The sequence below is a fragment of the Gnatocerus cornutus genome, chromosome 1, assembly GCF_029298725.1.
Source record: "Gnatocerus cornutus isolate USDA-ARS CGAHR chromosome 1, icGnaCorn1.1, whole genome shotgun sequence".
Lineage (NCBI taxonomy): Eukaryota > Metazoa > Arthropoda > Insecta > Coleoptera > Tenebrionidae > Gnatocerus > Gnatocerus cornutus.
The window spans coordinates 28,985,947-29,002,670 of record NC_142233.1 but is presented as its reverse complement, the minus strand read 5'-3'; the positions used below and the strand labels follow the sequence as shown (position 1 = coordinate 29,002,670).

Sequence of the window (16,724 nt, the reverse complement as noted above, 5' to 3'; positions counted from 1 at the left end):
TTACTTTTTACCACTTCCAGCTTCACTTTTCTTCGCGGCGTTTCGTGCAATTTTGACAAGGGATTGCTCAATCTCTGGTCGGATTCGTGATGGACCTGTTCTACACGATCTGTGCTATTTAAATCGTCTAGAATTCTAGACGCGTGATAAATGACAAGCCATTATTATGTTAAATACATGAGCCTGTTATTTTATAACTTGCTGGAGTAACTGACGAGTATGTACGGCGTTAAGGGCGTTGACAATGCGATGGCAATTTGTCAATTTGGAAGGAACAAGGCCACAAACACCCATTGCCCCTTGCTTTGTGAAACTTTCTATCATTAATAATAATATGTAGACGAGTGTCATGCACGCAAATTAGATGACGGGGTTCTTTAGGTCGCGCACAGGTTTAATTATGCCTTCTGGACAGTAGCGGAGAGATAACTTTTATAAAATTTGTTAAATGATCCTTCAAACATAAGCACGTTCCTTGGAAATTTGTCATTGGCTGTATTTCAGGTCCCTCGCCTTTATCTTCTTTTTTTTTATTTTTGAATATTATCTATTTTTCTTCAATTACTACTTTCCTGCTCAGGTATTCAATGAAGATAATAATTTTGATAGATTATGCAAACTACCGGTTAATAGAAATTAATTTTTTATGACGTGGTAAGTGTGCGCGAGCTTTTATGTTAGCCATTTTCCTTCCATCAACCGAAATTGAGAAGGTCTTGTCATTTACAATGTAATTTTATAAAGAAACTAATATTCTAATAGAGATGAGGCATATCTTAGACCAAAAAATATTTAGAATCAAACTTTAGCTCAGTTAATTCAATTTTTAAAACTTTGATAGTTTAATTCTGGCCTCATCTTCTTGTAAAGATAAAATGCGTGGTACAAGAACTCGCATTGCGATGCCACCACTGTACCCAGACGTAATTAACTAAAAATAAAACAACATTGTTCATTTTATAGTAGCAACATCCATTACACTCTAAAATGTATCATTAAGAGCTCTCGCGTAAAGTGTTTATTATTTAAAACATGGTTAACATGCATCTAAAGAGGCGGTACTTTAACAAAACCACCAGGCGAGAATCACGTGATAAATTATGATCAAAACTGATTTAAAACAAGAAACAGAACCGTCTACTCATCGCATCTGTACCAATAATCTCAAGTCGTACGTAATAGTTAAACCCAACTTGCATTTTTAGAAGGGTTCTATTTTTCACAGATTTTAAGGATTTCGCTATTTTTAATAAGTTGGAAGACATGAGTAAAATTGTAAGACCGGATTTTCAGCAACAACTTTTTTTTATTTGTCGTAGTTCTGGAGATATGGACCACCGGATATTCCTCTGGCGACAATCCAAAAATTTAATCGCTTCTATTTCAGTTATTTGTTGACGTACGTGAAAAGTTAGCAAAGTTTTAGATTCTGTAAGAAATTTTGCGTTTAATGAGCACCAATTCCTTAAATTTGCTCCACAATTAAGCTAGATATCGATTGGAATAGACTTACATACGAAAAAATTGATTTTCAAATCTGGGATGTGTAAAAATAAGCGAAAATTGTTAAGGATTATAATTAGTATTTCTTCTAGTTTGGGAACCCTAGAGATGGAAGCTATGAAGGTTTCTTAAAACCGGAGAATGCTTACCTTTCTCAACAAAACTAACAGTTGTTGAGTAGTTGGACACAAAAAATCGAGAGCGTTGTTCACCTCACATTTTCCATCTGGTACACTCAGTATGCTACTTATCAATCAAGAACAGTAGCCGAACCGCTATTACGTTTTCCACTAAACCGTCTAGAATGTTTTGTTGAAATTTGAATCGGCTTCATCTCCAGACGCTTTATTTGAATAAACCACCCGATTACTGGTTTGGGATGCGTTCCTTCATCCACTTAAAATGCAATATCTGTAGTTTTCATCTGAATTGCCCGATATCCTGTCTAATTTACTCCGAGATGATTACCTCTGAAGAAAAAAGTGAATCTCAACCACTCATTAACTATGCATATGTATCCCCCGATATCTCGAATTAACATAAGAACGCATACCTAGCGGCAACCGCGCTGGAGTACCACAAGAAAAACCATCATTCAAACCAGTGGCGCAGCAGCACGAATTTTAAACAACCTACACAGTCGCATGCAAGCCTCGCACGTCATAAAAAGGAAAATGACACTGGGGCATACAACCGTTCCATGAGTTTTTACACTAAAAATGTAACTGTGGTTACTGATTAGGTGTATTAGCTCGGCTGGAGGATGGAGGATAACGTGTAGGTGTACTTCCAAGCAACGTTTCGTCATTAACATAACAATCATGTAAACACGCGTGATGCTTTTTTTTGATGGATTTGATTTATAGACGAAGACTATTATTGGTACACGTTGTTAAGTCGTTCTGCAATCAAAGTGGTCTAGTCGTAAAAGATAAATGTTTAAGTTCCTTGCAGTTGTTGATGGAATGTTGACTAGAAAAAGAGATGGCTTTTATAAGCGTACGTGGTGCAACAACCGAAAGAAATTAATATTCTTTGCATGATGGAGTCGGTACCCAAAAGTTTCGGCGCGTTTTACCATCAAATTTTAGGCTCCAAAATTAGGATATTTTTGCACTGAAGAACAAAAACAAATAGGGGCGAGAGTTTAGAAATGGAACGTTGAAATTCTAATACATACCTACAGGAGGATATGAAAAGGAGAACAAACCCAAGCATGTTTAAAAAATATTGGATTAGAGAACTCAATACTAAAAAGTTTAAAATCGTGGAAAAATTGACTCCCGAAATTCTTCTTAATATTTCAATTTCTGCTTCAGGTTTTCAATTTTCCAGTTTAAAAAAATGCCTTAAATTTTTGGACTACTTTAAGAGTTCTTCTAATTCGAGGTTTTCAGGCCGTCAATTCTGTTTAGATCTTTAGATATTGGACTCTTATTAAAGAAGAAATTTGCGAATGTCTACAAATAATTCAAAAATGGAGTCTAATAAACAGGAATTTATCGTTTTCCCACACCGGCTTTTGATCTTCGTAGATTTAAGAAAACTGATTGTTTTATCCTGAGAAAGCTTCATAATCTAAAAAGATGAAAACCGAAGAACTCATAAAAATAGAATTTAGAAACTGCCACTAGAATCTAGAAATTTTAGAGGCGTTTGACAAGTTATTAATCTGTAAACGTGAACGGAAACTGTAAAAATACTGTAAAAAAATAAATAAACAGAAATAGTTAGTAGCCGACGTTCTATAATCCTTATTTTGATGTGTTAAGAGATTTTCGCTTTGCTTTTTAATGAATTTATTCATTTTCCGCGAAACTACATAAATGGAATACAAAGAGAACAACCATTTTTGCTGCACGAAGGCGGTAAACAAAGTGTGCCGACAGATAAAAGTAGGTTCTCATATTTAATTATATTCAATTCCCACTATATGCCTTGCCGGCGTGACCCATCAAAAAGGAGAAAGTCCAATCTTTTTCTGATGACTCACAGCATATGAAATTTAAGAGCAAGCTCAATAGTTGATACGAATATAGAAATCGGTCAAAACCCACGCGTTGATATTTGCAACAGTTAGCTGCTATCAATCTTCGCATTCTGACGACCAAACAAAGCTCATCTACAGTTAACCATTTGAAATCATTACCTGACATGTGTTTGTCCTAATGACACTATCCATCTGATTTTTCTTCTTAAACCATTACCAATTTTAACCCATCGCTTCAACGAATGACCCAACATGAGTCTGATTGGACTCCAACTGGGTGACTTATGACCCGAGAAATAGAACGCACAAGGAAACAGCATCAGTGAAACTACCTCAGTTTCTGTTAATTGCATTTTTATTTATCACCGTTTTAACGCTGCTTTCATGTATTAACGCATTCTTCTTTTGTTGCAGGTGAGTGTCTACTAAGGAATTCGGAAGCTGTAATTGGTAAATTCAACATTGGAACTCTCGGAAATCGGACGAAATTACTTGTCAATTTGCCGTTAATTATGTGACTGGTTTATATGTATTTCTACAATTTAATGGTGATTATTCGAATTAAGGATGCTTTTCACTATCTTTTATTATGCGGTCGTAAATTTACGTGCTGGAATTTTTAATATGCCTACATTTTTGTGCGGCACAGTTGAAATACCACAGAGTTTTAATAATATTTTGGTTAATTGAAGGAGTTTTATCCGGGCAACACATTTTTCGTGGCGTCCGAAAGTTAACGATCACCAGACAACAAATTCAATTAAACCGTATTTGGGATTATAGTAAATTAGCTCTGGTCTCTGAACTCCAAAAAAGTGAAAATTAATTAGCGTGTGATTATAGATTTGAACATATTTTCTATATTTATATTTTTATTGAAAATCGATGCAATAAAATGTTTATCAAGGGCGGTTCAACTGATTTGTTTCCGGCTTTGACATAGGTTTGACATTTTACGCTTTGTACCAAAGAAATCATGTACAGTACTCTCGCAAATAACTCACAGCGAAAGCTCGCTCAAATGCTCTCTATCTAGGCTTGTACTGTAAATAACTAACAAAATAAGTATTGTAATTTGAACTTGGAAAAAGTGAAAATGAATTAGCGGTTGATTATAAATTTGAATTTAATTTATTCATTGCGAGATATATATGTATTCGACGAGCAAAATTATAATTTTACGTAATAGTGGCAGGTGTTTCAATGTAAATTTTTATTTTATACTTCTAGTAATCCGAATGCTGCAATTAAAATTTTACAGTTTTTTTGTATTGAACATTGTTCTTATATTCCTTCTTCATTCCACAACCAGTATTCCCATTAAAGAATATATTAGTTCTTTAGGTAATTATTTTAGAATGCCACGATCAGCCTTCTAGCAATGACCCCCATTTAATAGTCTTCAATAATAATCCATAATAACAGCTTTCGCAGAAATGCGAACTATTATCTTGCACAGAAACAAAAAGATAAAAAAGCGCCTTCACTCTAAACACTATTTTGCATACCGACACGCTTATATAAAATTCTATCATCTTCCAATTAACTGTCTAAATAAATTTCGATTCTAGAACGAATCGAAGTCGTGAGATTTATTTATTGCTTCCTTAACGACAACGAAGAAACTGAAAGACTCCGATAATTAATTAAATAGAAAATTTCATACTAATTATCTGTGGTTCTTAACATTGCATGTATGCTACGGTTTTTCGTAACTGTTTCGATTAGATAATGGTGTCTAAGCTAACACTATCATAAAGAATGATGTGTTCGGAGTAACGGCGACCTCTATGGACAAGTTGCACCTCTAATTAACTGATTCCATTTAAAGATGCGACGGGTTCGCAAGTGGTAAAACACATCTGCGGAATGCTATTTCAATTACTGGAAGGCTTTCAGTTGCCGTTTACAATCGCGAATCGTTCCATGTTTGATGCTGCTGTGTCGTTTTGGGAATTTAGCAGCATCGAAGTTTAAAAGGGAGCAAATTATAGTCAAGACACGTATGGTTAGTGTAAGTCTAACCCTGTTGCTCAATGTTTAGAAATTTTATTTTTAAATCCCGACAATTTACTGTCATCGCATGCCTGCTCACGATTATTCAAACAATTACAAAATTATAGAACAATTTTAATGAAGTTGGGAATTATTATAATTCCATTCTCAGGAACCCACACAGCAATTAAAATCATTAGCTTTTGCCGCACCGTTTTCTTTGCTCAAAAGATATCTAAATCTCAGCAATTACAGAAATTTATAAGCACATCTCTACGAAATAAAAAAAATAGAAACCATTTATTAATAAATTGGATAATAATAAGACGAGCATGTTACAACTACATGTCAAAACCATGATTAATCTAAAGAATCTTAGTACGTGTGCGCCGGGTTCTCGTTTTTTTAATATGTACGATTATAATTAATGTGTTGATACCGTTGTTCGAACAATGAGAAACTATGTGTGAACAGCCAAGAACAATATGCTCCATCATCGCAAGAAAATTACAAGATTTGACATTTTTTCTCTGGATTCATGCTCGATCCGGTAGGACAATTGAAATCTGCGGCAAAATCCGGTGAGTTTCTCACAGCGGAGGTTACAGAGAACGATGGGACGCCATGGTTGGGATCGAAACGAAGTCCAGGTTGTAGTTTTGGTTGGTAGCACCTAAAAGTCCCGGAAGTGATCCAGAATAGCTGGTTCGGGGTGTAGGATAATCCGGGAAGAGTCGACTCGTGGCCATGAGTCCGTGTTTGTTTCTGATAGGCTTTATAGGCCAGGTTCGGGCCGATCAAATCCGCGATGTTTTCTTCAAGTGTGGATTTGGCGTCCTTCTAAAAGTTGTTAAACGTTTTAAGAGAACATTCACGTTATTTGACCGACGTGTCATTAAAATAACGTATACATATATAAAAGCTATTTATAATAAAAATGGGTTATCGATTTATACTTTCGGTGAGTGTAAAAGCGCCGTTAAAGTGTTTCCAGTTGAACTGGACGCTGGTAGTTTTGGAGACTCCACAATTAGAACCGTTTATTTTTGAAACCTGTTTTGATAATAAAATTCTTTTTCGCCGACTTCACATAAATATTGATCCGGAAGCACCTACCGTAAACTCTTTCAGATGACCGGAATAGCTCTTGTAATCCTCCAATAAACACTTAATTTTCTCCTGGTACAATTGAATGGTGTTGGACGACCATCTCAAACCATTCCTTGTATGGTTATCCTCAGCTACAAACCCATGCACGAATTCATGTCCAATAATGCTACCTAACGCTCCATAATTCATATACTTTGGTCGTTCGTAATTGTAAATAACTCCTTGCAAGAACGGTGCAGGTACCACTAAAACATTATTATACTCCACGCCTGGCTGCACTGAAAACAAACCTAAAGCTCTGAAATCCCTGTTATAAAAAGCATTAATGCTCAATATCGGCGTAGTTTGTAACGACTCTTCTGTAACTAGCTTCGTATCCTTGTTGACGATCTTGAAGTAGTTGTCGGCTCGTTTAGCAAAGAGCTTCGTTGCCATTTCCATGATATTATCAGTGTATAAATCGAACTACAATTATTATTACAATGGTAGTAAAAGTTACAAGTACGAGTTACCCCATCAAATTCAACAATCTTATCGAAACTCCCACCGTAAGCTTCATCAGAAGCTCCAATGTGCTCTTCGACTTGTGCTATAAGATTCAAAGACACGTTCTTGGAAATTCTGTCTAACCAGTCATTCGTCCGGACTTTTTCAACAAGTTGTGATTTTATTTTTCTTGCCATTTCTTTAATATCGTTTCGTTTCTCCGGCTGTAGGTGTCTTCTCACGTATGCCAATTCAGCGACTGAAGGGAAACTTATCCAGAGTTTAATAAAAACTAACGACAGTCGTACTCACTAAAATTTCGCTTTGTTTAAGCAGTATAAATGCCTGTTGCCCATGAAAGCATAATTTGGATCGAGAGCAATCAGAAACGATTCGTAACGACCACGTACACTTTCTTTTAAATAACTGCGGAAATTTTCTATAATTTTCCAAACGACGTAATTAGCTTGAGTGCTGAAATTAGATTCGAGAAATTATTGGCGTTATGCACGAAGTGGATTTTACGATTTTGGTGTTCTCTCTAGAAGATTGAGTAAATTTCGGAAATAGCGCTGAGCTCGGAAACGGATTGAAGTGTTTTCAGTGAAGGGAACAGAGGTCTTGGTCATTTCGTTAAGAAAATAAACCCAATTGATCGAAGGATAATCGCTCTGTAATTGCGAAACTTTCACGAGCGCCTCTTTACCATTCTCGTTTTCATCTTGTGCAAACTAAAATTTGCGTATTTACCAATTCTCGAATTAATACAAACCAACCATTTTGATTTCTTCTTCGAATTTATAGACTCTGATAAACTCGTTTTTCGCTAAGTAAGAAGGAGCCCCGAACTCGATCGAAATGTTAGCCATGACATCAATGTAGAATTCCCTCAACTGAAAGGGAAGGTGGATAACAGCTGGAGGACTTATCTAGAACAAGAGCTCAATGTTTGTCACGCCAATTTGTGGTTTCTTACGGCGAGAAGAATCGGACCCGTTCCATTTCCTGCAACCGCAGAAATGCTCAAAAAATTTTCGTACACAAAACCTAGTTTTCGGCATTGTATCGATGATGTCAACCAATTGAATTTTCTTTCGTCCCAAAACCGGCCATGAAGCACGGGCCAATCTCCCAGTTGTTGAATTAAATTGGAAAAAGTGGCGGAATTGTCCGTTTCGATGGCCTCGGTGTTCATACAAGTCTTGTAGAATTTTCTCTGTAGTTCCCAGGCCTTGGGCAAGGGTCCATCGATGGGTTCAATAATCAAGGCGTCGACTTGGTTAAGAGTGATTGCTTCGAATTTACTTAACGGAGTGATTTCGCTCCTTGTCGTGGATTTAATTAAGAAATTCCCACAGACAAAACCGTAAAAGTCCTCGCATGGGTCTATCGATGGGTCGATGAAATCTATGATCTGGGAAGCAGTTTGTATGCATTCATGTGTCATACAAATTCCTCCTTTGTGCTGGGTGAAGGGACTGGCCAAAGCATTGTTGCGCTCCACTGACGAACTCCGCTCGGTTTTGTATCGCAAAGAATTATCGCGCTTCCCGTTCTGCAAATGAAGCACAAAAACCGAAAATAACGCAATCAATAAACATAATAGCAGCACAATCACAACGACGAGAATTTTTTCCAAAATTGTTCTCTTCAAGCAGCAGTTTCGCTTGTATTCCTTCATTTTCGCAATCACTTACACTATTAATTACTATGTTAATGTCCGACGCGTTTTATAATTTTTTGCAGAGTACTTGACGACGTCTTAAAACTAACTGTTTATACGCAGGACTGACTCATCGAACCAATTTCAGGAATTAATAGTTGTGTAATAGAAACGATGGTGGCTACGGTTTAATTAACTTTAATTTAATCGAAAGTAATTAAGACAGTTACACTATCTGACATTTATTCGGAGGATTCATGTTTGAACCTAATTCGCACCGAAAATCTTTGCTAAAATAGGGCGAATTACGAAACGGTCCAACGACTCTGAAAGACTGGATCATGTGATCGAAGCGGCTATAATTTAATTCTGGGACCGGCAAATTACACATCGACGTACCATAAGCCAGCCAGAATAGTTGGTCGTTGCTGAAACTCAATGCGGGCATTTTTTTTTCTTGTCGGTGTTGTTTTAGCCACTTTTGATATGCTTGATACGACAAGTTGATTCCAACGTAATCAGACAATGCTTCTAACAAATTGACGTCACAGTCCATCTGCAATCTTAAGCGTTCTTCAACACTATTTTACGCGAAGCTCACATACCTACCTCCTGGAATCCCGTCAAATCTCTTGTGCAGTTTTTTAAACACGCGATCTTCTTGTTGAAATTATTGTACGTGTAGCTCGGCCACGAGTTAATATTCCGGGATAGCCCTGTGTAGACTCCGTGGACTAAATGATGGGCCATTGTTGTACCCATCGTGGCGTAGTTTAAATAATTGGGACGACTGTCATCGTAAAAAAAATCGTGGAGGACTCCCGCAGGTATCCCTACAAAGGAAAGTTACTTTGTTGCATCGAACGCAATGTGATGTTACAAAGCAGGTTGAAGTTTTGATAAAATCCCATTTCTTGTGACAGCACCAGCTCGTAAAATGAGTACTTGAGATAGTTTGTGTCTTCGTAATGTTTGTTATAGAGCGTTTCAAGCAGCATGTGGAAAATATCCACACTTATCTGGATTATATTCGAAGAGTTAAACTCTAACTAAATCAAGGCTAAGTCAGTTGATTGCTGTTGTAGTGACGCTTTATTTACGTTTCTAAGTCCGAAGTCTTTATCAAACTGTTCTGCAAAATACATTTCTTCAGGGCCACCAATGATGTAGCTGATATTTTGCAACTTATTGATAGCCACGCGTCGAAGTGGTTCGTCCATCCAAGCAGCTTTTCGCAGGTGTTCTTCTAGTTCTTGCAAGATTCGTTCTAACATCTCTTCGATGTGTTGACGCTTTTTTTCCGGGACGTGGCGTCGGACGAAGGCGGCTTCCAGCGTGTACTGGAAACTTTAACCAACTAATTTGGATCAATCGGAAAGTGGTCTTACTATGATTTTGCTTCTTCGAAGCAGAACTCTTCTCTGTCGCCGTGCCATAAATCAGTGTGATTAGTCTTGACGTTGTAATTGTGTACCAACTCCCTGATCGTCTTGGAGAGAAACGGCGAGTAGGCTTCAACCAGCTTCCACATAACATAATTGACTTGAGTCCTAACAATTGACACAAATAAATGCGGTCGTTTACAAAGATGATTACCTTTTCGTCGTTTTTTTCAACAGTTTATCAAGTTCTGGCATGTAGTTTTCTGCGTAGTACGCAACTTGTTGGTCGTCGACGAGTTTCCTTCTCGTAATATGGTTTATTAGCTCCAGCCAATTAATATTTTGCCACTTCTGCTGAACTTCCGTAATGGTTATTAATTGCATTGGTCGGCGTCTATATTTCTCTTCATTTTCGTAATGCTGTTGCTCTATTAACTACACCTTTAATTAGTTGCTGTTTTTAATTCCACACTCACCTTTGCTAATTTATTTTCAAAGTACATGACCTCTGGCATTTGCGATTTCGCAACACTTTCTAACGCTCCGAACGCCACTGCCGTCTTCGTCATTAATTCGACGTACGCTTCTGCCATCTCCTCTTCAATTTTATTGGCGTTATCGGGGATGCCGATCTTAAAATATTCCTTCAAAATTATGAGAGACTACGCTAAACCAACCTCGAGTATAATTTTATGTTGTTGATTCGAATGGACGTTAATATCCAAAAACCAATCAAATTGAAGTCCTGCTTCTCTTAACTCTACCATGAATTCGGCGAAATCAAAGGCACTTTCGTTCCAGTTGTTCACACTGACCACCGGCCATCCTCCTAGTCTTGACAAGATTTTTACAAAAGTTGTGTCATTGTCGGCTTCGATTGCTTCCAAGTTCTTGCACGATCGGTAGAATTGCTTCTGTAGTTTTAGAGATTTTGTGTCGTTGACGTGAACGGGGTCTGAGAGAATCTCTTTGAGGATTCTGGTGGTCGATGGAGGTTCGACTGAGCGATTGTACGCATTGCCGCAAACGAAGTTGTAGAAATTATCACATGGTTTAGCCTCTGAATTAATCAGAGAATGGATGTGGCGAGATGCTCGGGAACACGACAATGTGTAACAGTACTCAGGTTCTGGAATTGCACTGAATGTGGTAGTCTTAAGGGGCATTTTTACTTACCGGTGATCAACAGAACTAAGGTAATCAATCCGACTATTAACGTTAGTAGTACGATCAATGTTACTAAACTTTTTTTCTCTAAAACCGTCCGTTTCTTCCAACATTCCATCATGACACTTTTGCGCTCATTTCCAAATTAAACTGGCCACATATTGAGCCATTATATCTCATTACGAATAAGGCGGAACGATGGGTGTAGGTAATTTAACAGAAAACGACACTGGAATAACGCACGGGCTAACTTCAATTGGGTTTTATTGGCTGGGGTCAACATTAATTAATTTATTTATAAAATTCTCAACATTTGGTCGTTGGATTCATCATCGCTGTTTCTGAACAACTAAAGACGTCGGCGAAATGCCGCGAATGCCGTGCGGACAAAACGTTCTTGTATTTTGACACCATTAGTTTGAATTCGGTTTCATCCTCATCCGTCAGTTTTTTATAGCAGTTAATTATACTCGACTTAATCCAGAACAACTGGTTTGGAGTGTATGTTAAGAGTGGCAACTCAATTTCTTCGCCATTTGTGGTAACCCAGTTTTGGTAGGCGGCATATGCGATGTCAAGAGCAATGATATGAGGGAGCACTTCTTGAACCACGTCAGAACTACCGAAATTTGTCTGCAACTTATGACTCATTAAGTAGCTGTGATTCATGCCATACTCACCGTTTCGGACGTGTTTAAATAGTCGTCTTCAAAGCATCGATCGCTGGCCCCGAAAGCGGCATTCGTTACATTTTTATCACTTTCAGTGAAAATCTGCAAACTTCTAATAAATTCTTTTGCAAGGAGAGTCCCAAAGCTGGCGAAATTTAAGAACGAGGACCGCTCGCGGTCAAAGGCAAACCCATGAAGAACGGAGGGTGGGACGACTGTAAAAAACGCATCAGCTGAGGTACAAATTGACTTCAGACCCACCCATTTTATTCAAGGTGTCGTCGAAGAAGATGTTCATCGTCTTAATCTGTTGAGCCAGTTTTTTCACTTCTGGAAGAACGCCGGTCTGATTGATGTTGCTGAAGAGGGAATTGTGGTAGCACCTTGATCGTTCAATTACCATGTCTATCATATGAGAAGACTCAAATGTCAAATTCCCAAGATTCAAGTAATTGGCGTCTAAAAACTCGTCATCGGCTGTCCCCAGATCCAAACCGATATCAATTTCCGTGGTTTCAAAAGTCGACAAATAGACCTCGCCAGCTGTTGTGTTCCACCACGTGGACTCCTTGATGCGACTTAAAAACTCTTCGCGCACTGCAACCGCAATTTCTGCCGCAGAACTCTTAGTTTCGCCCGTTGCGTACTTCTTGGCGTACTCAATTTCTGAAAGAAAGGGAAAACTGGAACACAATTACGCTTTTTTTCGGTGGTTGCTCAAAGAAATTACTTCTGCTTTGTCAGTTGTTCGCAAAATTGCGATCGACCTGCAACTTTGTCGGTTCTGATCGTCTCAGACATGAAGGGAAGAAAATGTTCGATGATTTTCCAAGCGATGTAAGTCGCCTGTGTTCTACAAGTTTTCGGAAATGTAAAGTGTCTCATTGTCACGTTTTTACCTTTTGGGGGTTCCTTTTACCAGTTGGAACAGTTGCACGATGTAGGTTTGAACATCGAAAGCGACTTGTGTTTCTTCCGTAAACTCAAACTTGTCTTCGGTGATGTCGTTCAACATGTGTAACCAATTAAAGAGCGGATATTCCGTTTGTAGTTCCTTCACTGTGTATAAAATTACGTGGGAATTTTGTTTGCTTAACAACTAAAAAGTGGGGAAAGTATGTCAGCTTTTCACTGTATTTTTCTTACTTTTTTCAAACGATTCTCAAACTCCACAATTTCATTTACGTACACTTTCCGTTTTAATAAAGTGCCAAGGACGGTCTCGATGGTCTTTTGATTCGATTGCTGCTGAATAACTGGATATGTTACTCGAAGATAATTCACGTCCTCTTCATAAACATCAAATTTCAAAAACCACTGAAAGGGCAGCCCCAACTTTTTACACTTCACCATCACGTCGATCCAGTCAAATTCTTTTTCGTTCCAGTCGTGCAGAGGCCATCCTCCGATTTCATTAATAAGCTGCAACACTTTATCGTCGCTATTCTCGTTAATTTCCTTCTCATCATTGCAGGCTTGGAAAAACCGCTTTTGAAGAATGACGAGCCGCGAATCTTGTGATGAAATTGAATCCAAAATCATTGAGCTCCATTCGTTATCTAACTCTTTTTCTTCTGGAGCAATTTGGCTCGTGACTTGCTTTTTAAAGGCATTTTCTAGGAAGTGACCGCAGGCGAATTGATGGAAATCTTCGCATGGATCAATCGATGGATCGATGAAATTGTTTATTTCGATTATCGATTCGTAACATGAGGGGTGGGAACATTCCGAAACTTTGGCTAAAAATAATGTAATTTAATGATTGGCTGATTTTTTTCAGTTTTTACCAATATATGGTGGAATTAGTCTCAAATGGATTATGTAGATTGTCGTTCCTATTAAAATTAAAAATAGAATTAACTCAGTTCGAGTTAGTTTGGCGCAAAACCCTTTTTTCTTATCTGAGGATCTAAAATAAAAAATTTGCATTGTGGAATAACACAGTTTAAACTTACTCTTTCATTTTTGGAAGGTGGTGTTAAACTAGTTTGGTGCGAAACGCGTACATTTTCATACTGTAATTTAATATTGGTTTGAAGGGCTTTTTGATTAAACCGGCAGAGGAAATGCAAATGGAAGTAGGTCACTAATTTCGTGTTATTAATAGCACAATTAAATATAACAATTAACTAAATAAACGTGTCAATTATTAATGCTTGGAAATGGTAACTTGGAGAAGATGTAGCCGCGTAATAAGGAAAAATAAGAAACAAGTCTCATAGTTTACAAAATTTTGCATTTATTTATAGGATTCATAGCTGCATCTAACGAGCAACTAAAATCCGATGCAAAAAAATCGGAATTTTTTACAGCTTCGATAATTCTGTATTTACGAATTTCTTTCTCTTGTAAAGCCTCTTCTTCTGCATCTTCTGGTAGTGGTTGATAACACCAGTTCAAGCTAGACCGTATCCAAAATAACTGATTCGGAGTGAAAGTCAAATTGATGAGAGGGCTTTCCTCTTCGTTCTCTTCCAAATAAGTTTGATACGCCTTGTAAGCCAACTCTTGAGCCATGATGGAGTGGTAGTTTTCTATCAAGGTGAGCGACACATTTGAGTGTTTCTAAAAAAAGTCACAGTAAAGTGAGTCTCTGACGTCCTAACTTACCTTGGATTCTCGCAGACTTTCGATCAAACATTTTCTATTTTCATCGAGACCTTTGTACGACTCAAATTTGCTTCTAGTCGTCAGATGTAAACCGCGAATTAACTCTTCAGCTGTAATAGCTCCCAATCCGGCATAATTGAGATATTGTGGAAGATTTTCGTCGAAGATCAAGCTCCCGAAAGCAGACGCAGGTAGAACTACAAAAAAAAAGATAAATATTAAAAAGTTCATTGATGAGACCTTACTTAGAAGCTCCTCAGTTTCGTCCAAAATGACTACGAACTCTGAATTTGACTTATAAACCGAATCCAGAGCTTGGATTGTCGGTTCTCCGATCAGCTTCATTTTGGAAAAGAAAGTGTTCAGAGACCAGTCGATGATCATTTGAATTACATTTTCAAAAAAGAATTCCAGCTGTGGAAACCAGTCGTTAGATCAAATTAAACTAAAAACTTCTCTGATACTTTTCCTGTTTCCACATGGCTTGTCAGGAAAACATCTTCAAAGATCTCATCCGGTCCACCGATTATAAGTTCGAGATTTCCGTAGAAATCCAAGTGAGATTCTCTGGTTCTGTTGTTCCTCCATTCCACATCTTCGATGAATGTCACAATTTGCTCTTTTATAGAGTCCACAAGTTCTTCACCAGTTTCCTGACTCGCAAAATCTCCGTAGTTTTGTAACTGAACAACTTCAGAAACGTGCTTGAATCTGTGGAAACAATCAAAAATCTCTATAAAGTGGTAGATAGCACAGACCGTGTCTTCGTGTCTTCTAGACAGAATTGGAAGCGACTAACTTCTTCCCCAGAAATCGTGTTGAGATACTCTGCGTATCGTTCTCTGATCGGCTGCGATAAATAAGGAGCGAAGCTTTCAATAATTTTCCACAAAATGTAGTTCGCTTGAACTCTGAAATTTTAAACCTAAAAACGTGTTAAACCAGAAAAACTTTACTTCTTAGGAGTCCTTCTCAGGAGTTGGTTTAACTCCGCGATATAATTCTTGTTGAAAGCCACAGGAGCTTCAAATTTCCATTTGTGTGGCAGTTTCGTCAGCGCTTTCAATAAGTTCGCGGTGGTGACATTGTCGAATCTTAAGTACGACATTCTTCTTAAAATAACGTCCGCGTTGCTGTTATTTTCACATATTTGATTCAACTTTATTTCGAAGTCTTTTAAATAGGCGAACTCAGAGTACGTGTCCAGACCTGGCCGTATTAACTTCTCCATGATGTCTTCCCGCATCTCGAAATATTCTTGACTCGGCTTGGGACCGCAATTTTCCGGATGAGAAAGCTACAAAATTACCACAGTGAAAAAGTTACATTCGGGGCGATCTACCTGTAATTCGTAGTTTTCGTCACGAAACAAATCAACTTTGAGGAACCACTCGAAAGGGAACCCAAATTCCCGCGCCTTTAGCATAATTCGCACCCAATTAAAATGTTGATCGTCCCAATCGTTATGTTTTTGCAGGAACGGCCAGTCGCCTATTTCGACCAGTTTTGTAATGACGATTTGGTCTCGATTTTCATCAAGTTCGTCGTTTAAACACGCGCGGAAGAAAAATTTTTGCATTCTAACAGGTCGGGGGTCTTCCGAGGTTGGAGGTTCTACAATGAGAGTCTCAGTTCGACGTTTTATTCTTTCGCGTTCTGCGTTGAGTAAATTGTCTATTTGCTTCTCGTATGCAATTTTTTCGAATTTCCCACAAACGAAGGAGTAGAAGTCTTCACAAGGGTCGACCGAGTCGTCAATTAGATCGCTAATTTGAGCGGAAGCTTTAACACAGACATCAGTTGTACATTCTTCTTTTATTTCTAGGGAAACTTAATTGGGGCGAGATTAGCGGGAAATAAAGGAAGCGAAATACTTACATCCGATGTAGGCGAGAAAAAGGAAAGCCGCGATGACGAGAGCTAAGAGAAAAATTAGCATTAAGCACACTAAACATATCGAAAGTTTATTGCGTTCGCAACATCCATGTGAGCTCATTTCGCTGTCGAGCTGTCTGAAATTTGCAAGTTTTTATTTTAGCGAAAATGCTGCGGATACTTACTCCATTGTCATGTTTATTTTTCACTGCCATGTAACACACTATGGGAATTTCGACTAATTTTAAAGCGGAATTGGAGTTAATTTGAAG

The 16,724-nt window shown here is 38.0% G+C and overlaps 5 protein-coding genes across 8 annotated transcripts in view; 1 reads left to right on the top strand and 4 right to left on the bottom strand.

Moving 5' to 3' along the window:
* The window catches only part of LOC148181365 (protein prickle-like), a 109,698-nt gene that overhangs the window by 71,301 nt on the left and 21,673 nt on the right, over positions 1-16,724 (top strand). The gene's annotated exons all lie outside the window — the stretch shown is intronic.
* On the bottom strand, positions 5,527-8,835 carry LOC148181372 (neprilysin-2-like). Its single transcript, XM_088031916.1, has 8 exons — positions 8,061-8,835; positions 7,861-8,013; positions 7,610-7,815; positions 7,397-7,558; positions 7,111-7,354; positions 6,889-7,063; positions 6,605-6,843; positions 5,527-6,328 (listed from the first exon to the last, which is right to left on the bottom strand). Exons 1-8 carry the CDS (start codon positions 8,763-8,765, stop codon positions 5,996-5,998), a joined length of 2,217 nt encoding a protein of 738 aa, XP_087888042.1. The 5' UTR covers positions 8,766-8,835; the 3' UTR covers positions 5,527-5,995.
* Positions 8,930-11,510, bottom strand: LOC148181371 (endothelin-converting enzyme homolog). 2 transcript variants are annotated; one of them, XM_088031960.1, is made up of 9 exons: positions 11,306-11,510; positions 10,807-11,258; positions 10,606-10,761; positions 10,344-10,564; positions 10,136-10,297; positions 9,848-10,094; positions 9,628-9,796; positions 9,357-9,580; positions 8,930-9,303 (listed from the first exon to the last, which is right to left on the bottom strand). In XM_088031960.1, the coding sequence occupies exons 1-9, from the start codon at positions 11,415-11,417 to the stop codon at positions 8,974-8,976; spliced, it is 2,073 nt and encodes a 690-aa protein (XP_087888086.1). In that variant the 5' UTR covers positions 11,418-11,510; the 3' UTR covers positions 8,930-8,973. The 2 variants fall into 2 exon arrangements, with proteins under 2 accessions (XP_087888086.1, XP_087888095.1); XM_088031969.1 differs by having other exon boundaries at positions 9,211-9,310; positions 11,306-11,509.
* LOC148181370 (neprilysin-2-like) lies at positions 11,544-13,930 on the bottom strand. Its single transcript, XM_088049491.1, has 8 exons — positions 13,923-13,930; positions 13,755-13,876; positions 13,114-13,712; positions 12,867-13,066; positions 12,698-12,820; positions 12,229-12,650; positions 11,977-12,182; positions 11,544-11,929 (listed from the first exon to the last, which is right to left on the bottom strand). The coding sequence occupies exons 1-8, from the start codon at positions 13,928-13,930 to the stop codon at positions 11,603-11,605; spliced, it is 2,007 nt and encodes a 668-aa protein (XP_087905617.1). The 3' UTR covers positions 11,544-11,602.
* On the bottom strand, positions 14,187-16,677 carry LOC148181369 (endothelin-converting enzyme-like 1). Its single transcript, XM_088031947.1, has 9 exons — positions 16,638-16,677; positions 16,456-16,589; positions 15,920-16,407; positions 15,534-15,874; positions 15,336-15,488; positions 15,042-15,288; positions 14,823-14,991; positions 14,578-14,774; positions 14,187-14,532 (listed from the first exon to the last, which is right to left on the bottom strand). Exons 1-9 carry the CDS (start codon positions 16,646-16,648, stop codon positions 14,191-14,193), a joined length of 2,082 nt encoding a protein of 693 aa, XP_087888073.1. The 5' UTR covers positions 16,649-16,677; the 3' UTR covers positions 14,187-14,190.

What these genes read in the sequence shown, in the direction of transcription:
- LOC148181372 (XM_088031916.1), bottom strand. Translation starts at nt 8,765, where the DNA reads ATGAAGGAATACAAGCGAAACTGCTGCTTGAAGAGAACAATTTTGGAA. An exon ending in TTAAACAAAGCGAAATTTTA is followed by an intron (nt 7,355 to 7,396) that starts GTGAGTACGACT and finishes ACTCTGGATAAG; the next exon opens with TTTCCCTTCAGTCGCTGAAT. An exon ending in AGATTGTTGAATTTGATGGG is followed by an intron (nt 7,064 to 7,110) that starts GTAACTCGTACT and finishes TAATAATTGTAG; the next exon opens with TTCGATTTATACACTGATAA.
- LOC148181371 (XM_088031960.1), bottom strand. Translation starts at nt 11,417, where the DNA reads ATGATGGAATGTTGGAAGAAACGGACGGTTTTAGAGAAAAAAAGTTTA. An exon ending in CTTAGTTCTGTTGATCACCG is followed by an intron (nt 11,259 to 11,305) that starts GTAAGTAAAAAT and finishes GTGCAATTCCAG; the next exon opens with AACCTGAGTACTGTTACACA. An exon ending in TTGAAAAAAACGACGAAAAG is followed by an intron (nt 10,298 to 10,343) that starts GTAATCATCTTT and finishes GTCAATTGTTAG; the next exon opens with GACTCAAGTCAATTATGTTA.
- LOC148181370 (XM_088049491.1), bottom strand. An exon ending in ACTAATTCCACCATATATTG is followed by an intron (nt 13,713 to 13,754) that starts GTAAAAACTGAA and finishes AAATTACATTAT; the next exon opens with TTTTAGCCAAAGTTTCGGAA. An exon ending in GAACAACTGACAAAGCAGAA is followed by an intron (nt 12,651 to 12,697) that starts GTAATTTCTTTG and finishes ATTGTGTTCCAG; the next exon opens with TTTTCCCTTTCTTTCAGAAA.
- LOC148181369 (XM_088031947.1), bottom strand. An exon ending in TTTTCTCGCCTACATCGGAT is followed by an intron (nt 16,408 to 16,455) that starts GTAAGTATTTCG and finishes GCCCCAATTAAG; the next exon opens with TTTCCCTAGAAATAAAAGAA. An exon ending in AAAGTCTGCGAGAATCCAAG is followed by an intron (nt 14,533 to 14,577) that starts GTAAGTTAGGAC and finishes GACTTTTTTTAG; the next exon opens with AAACACTCAAATGTGTCGCT.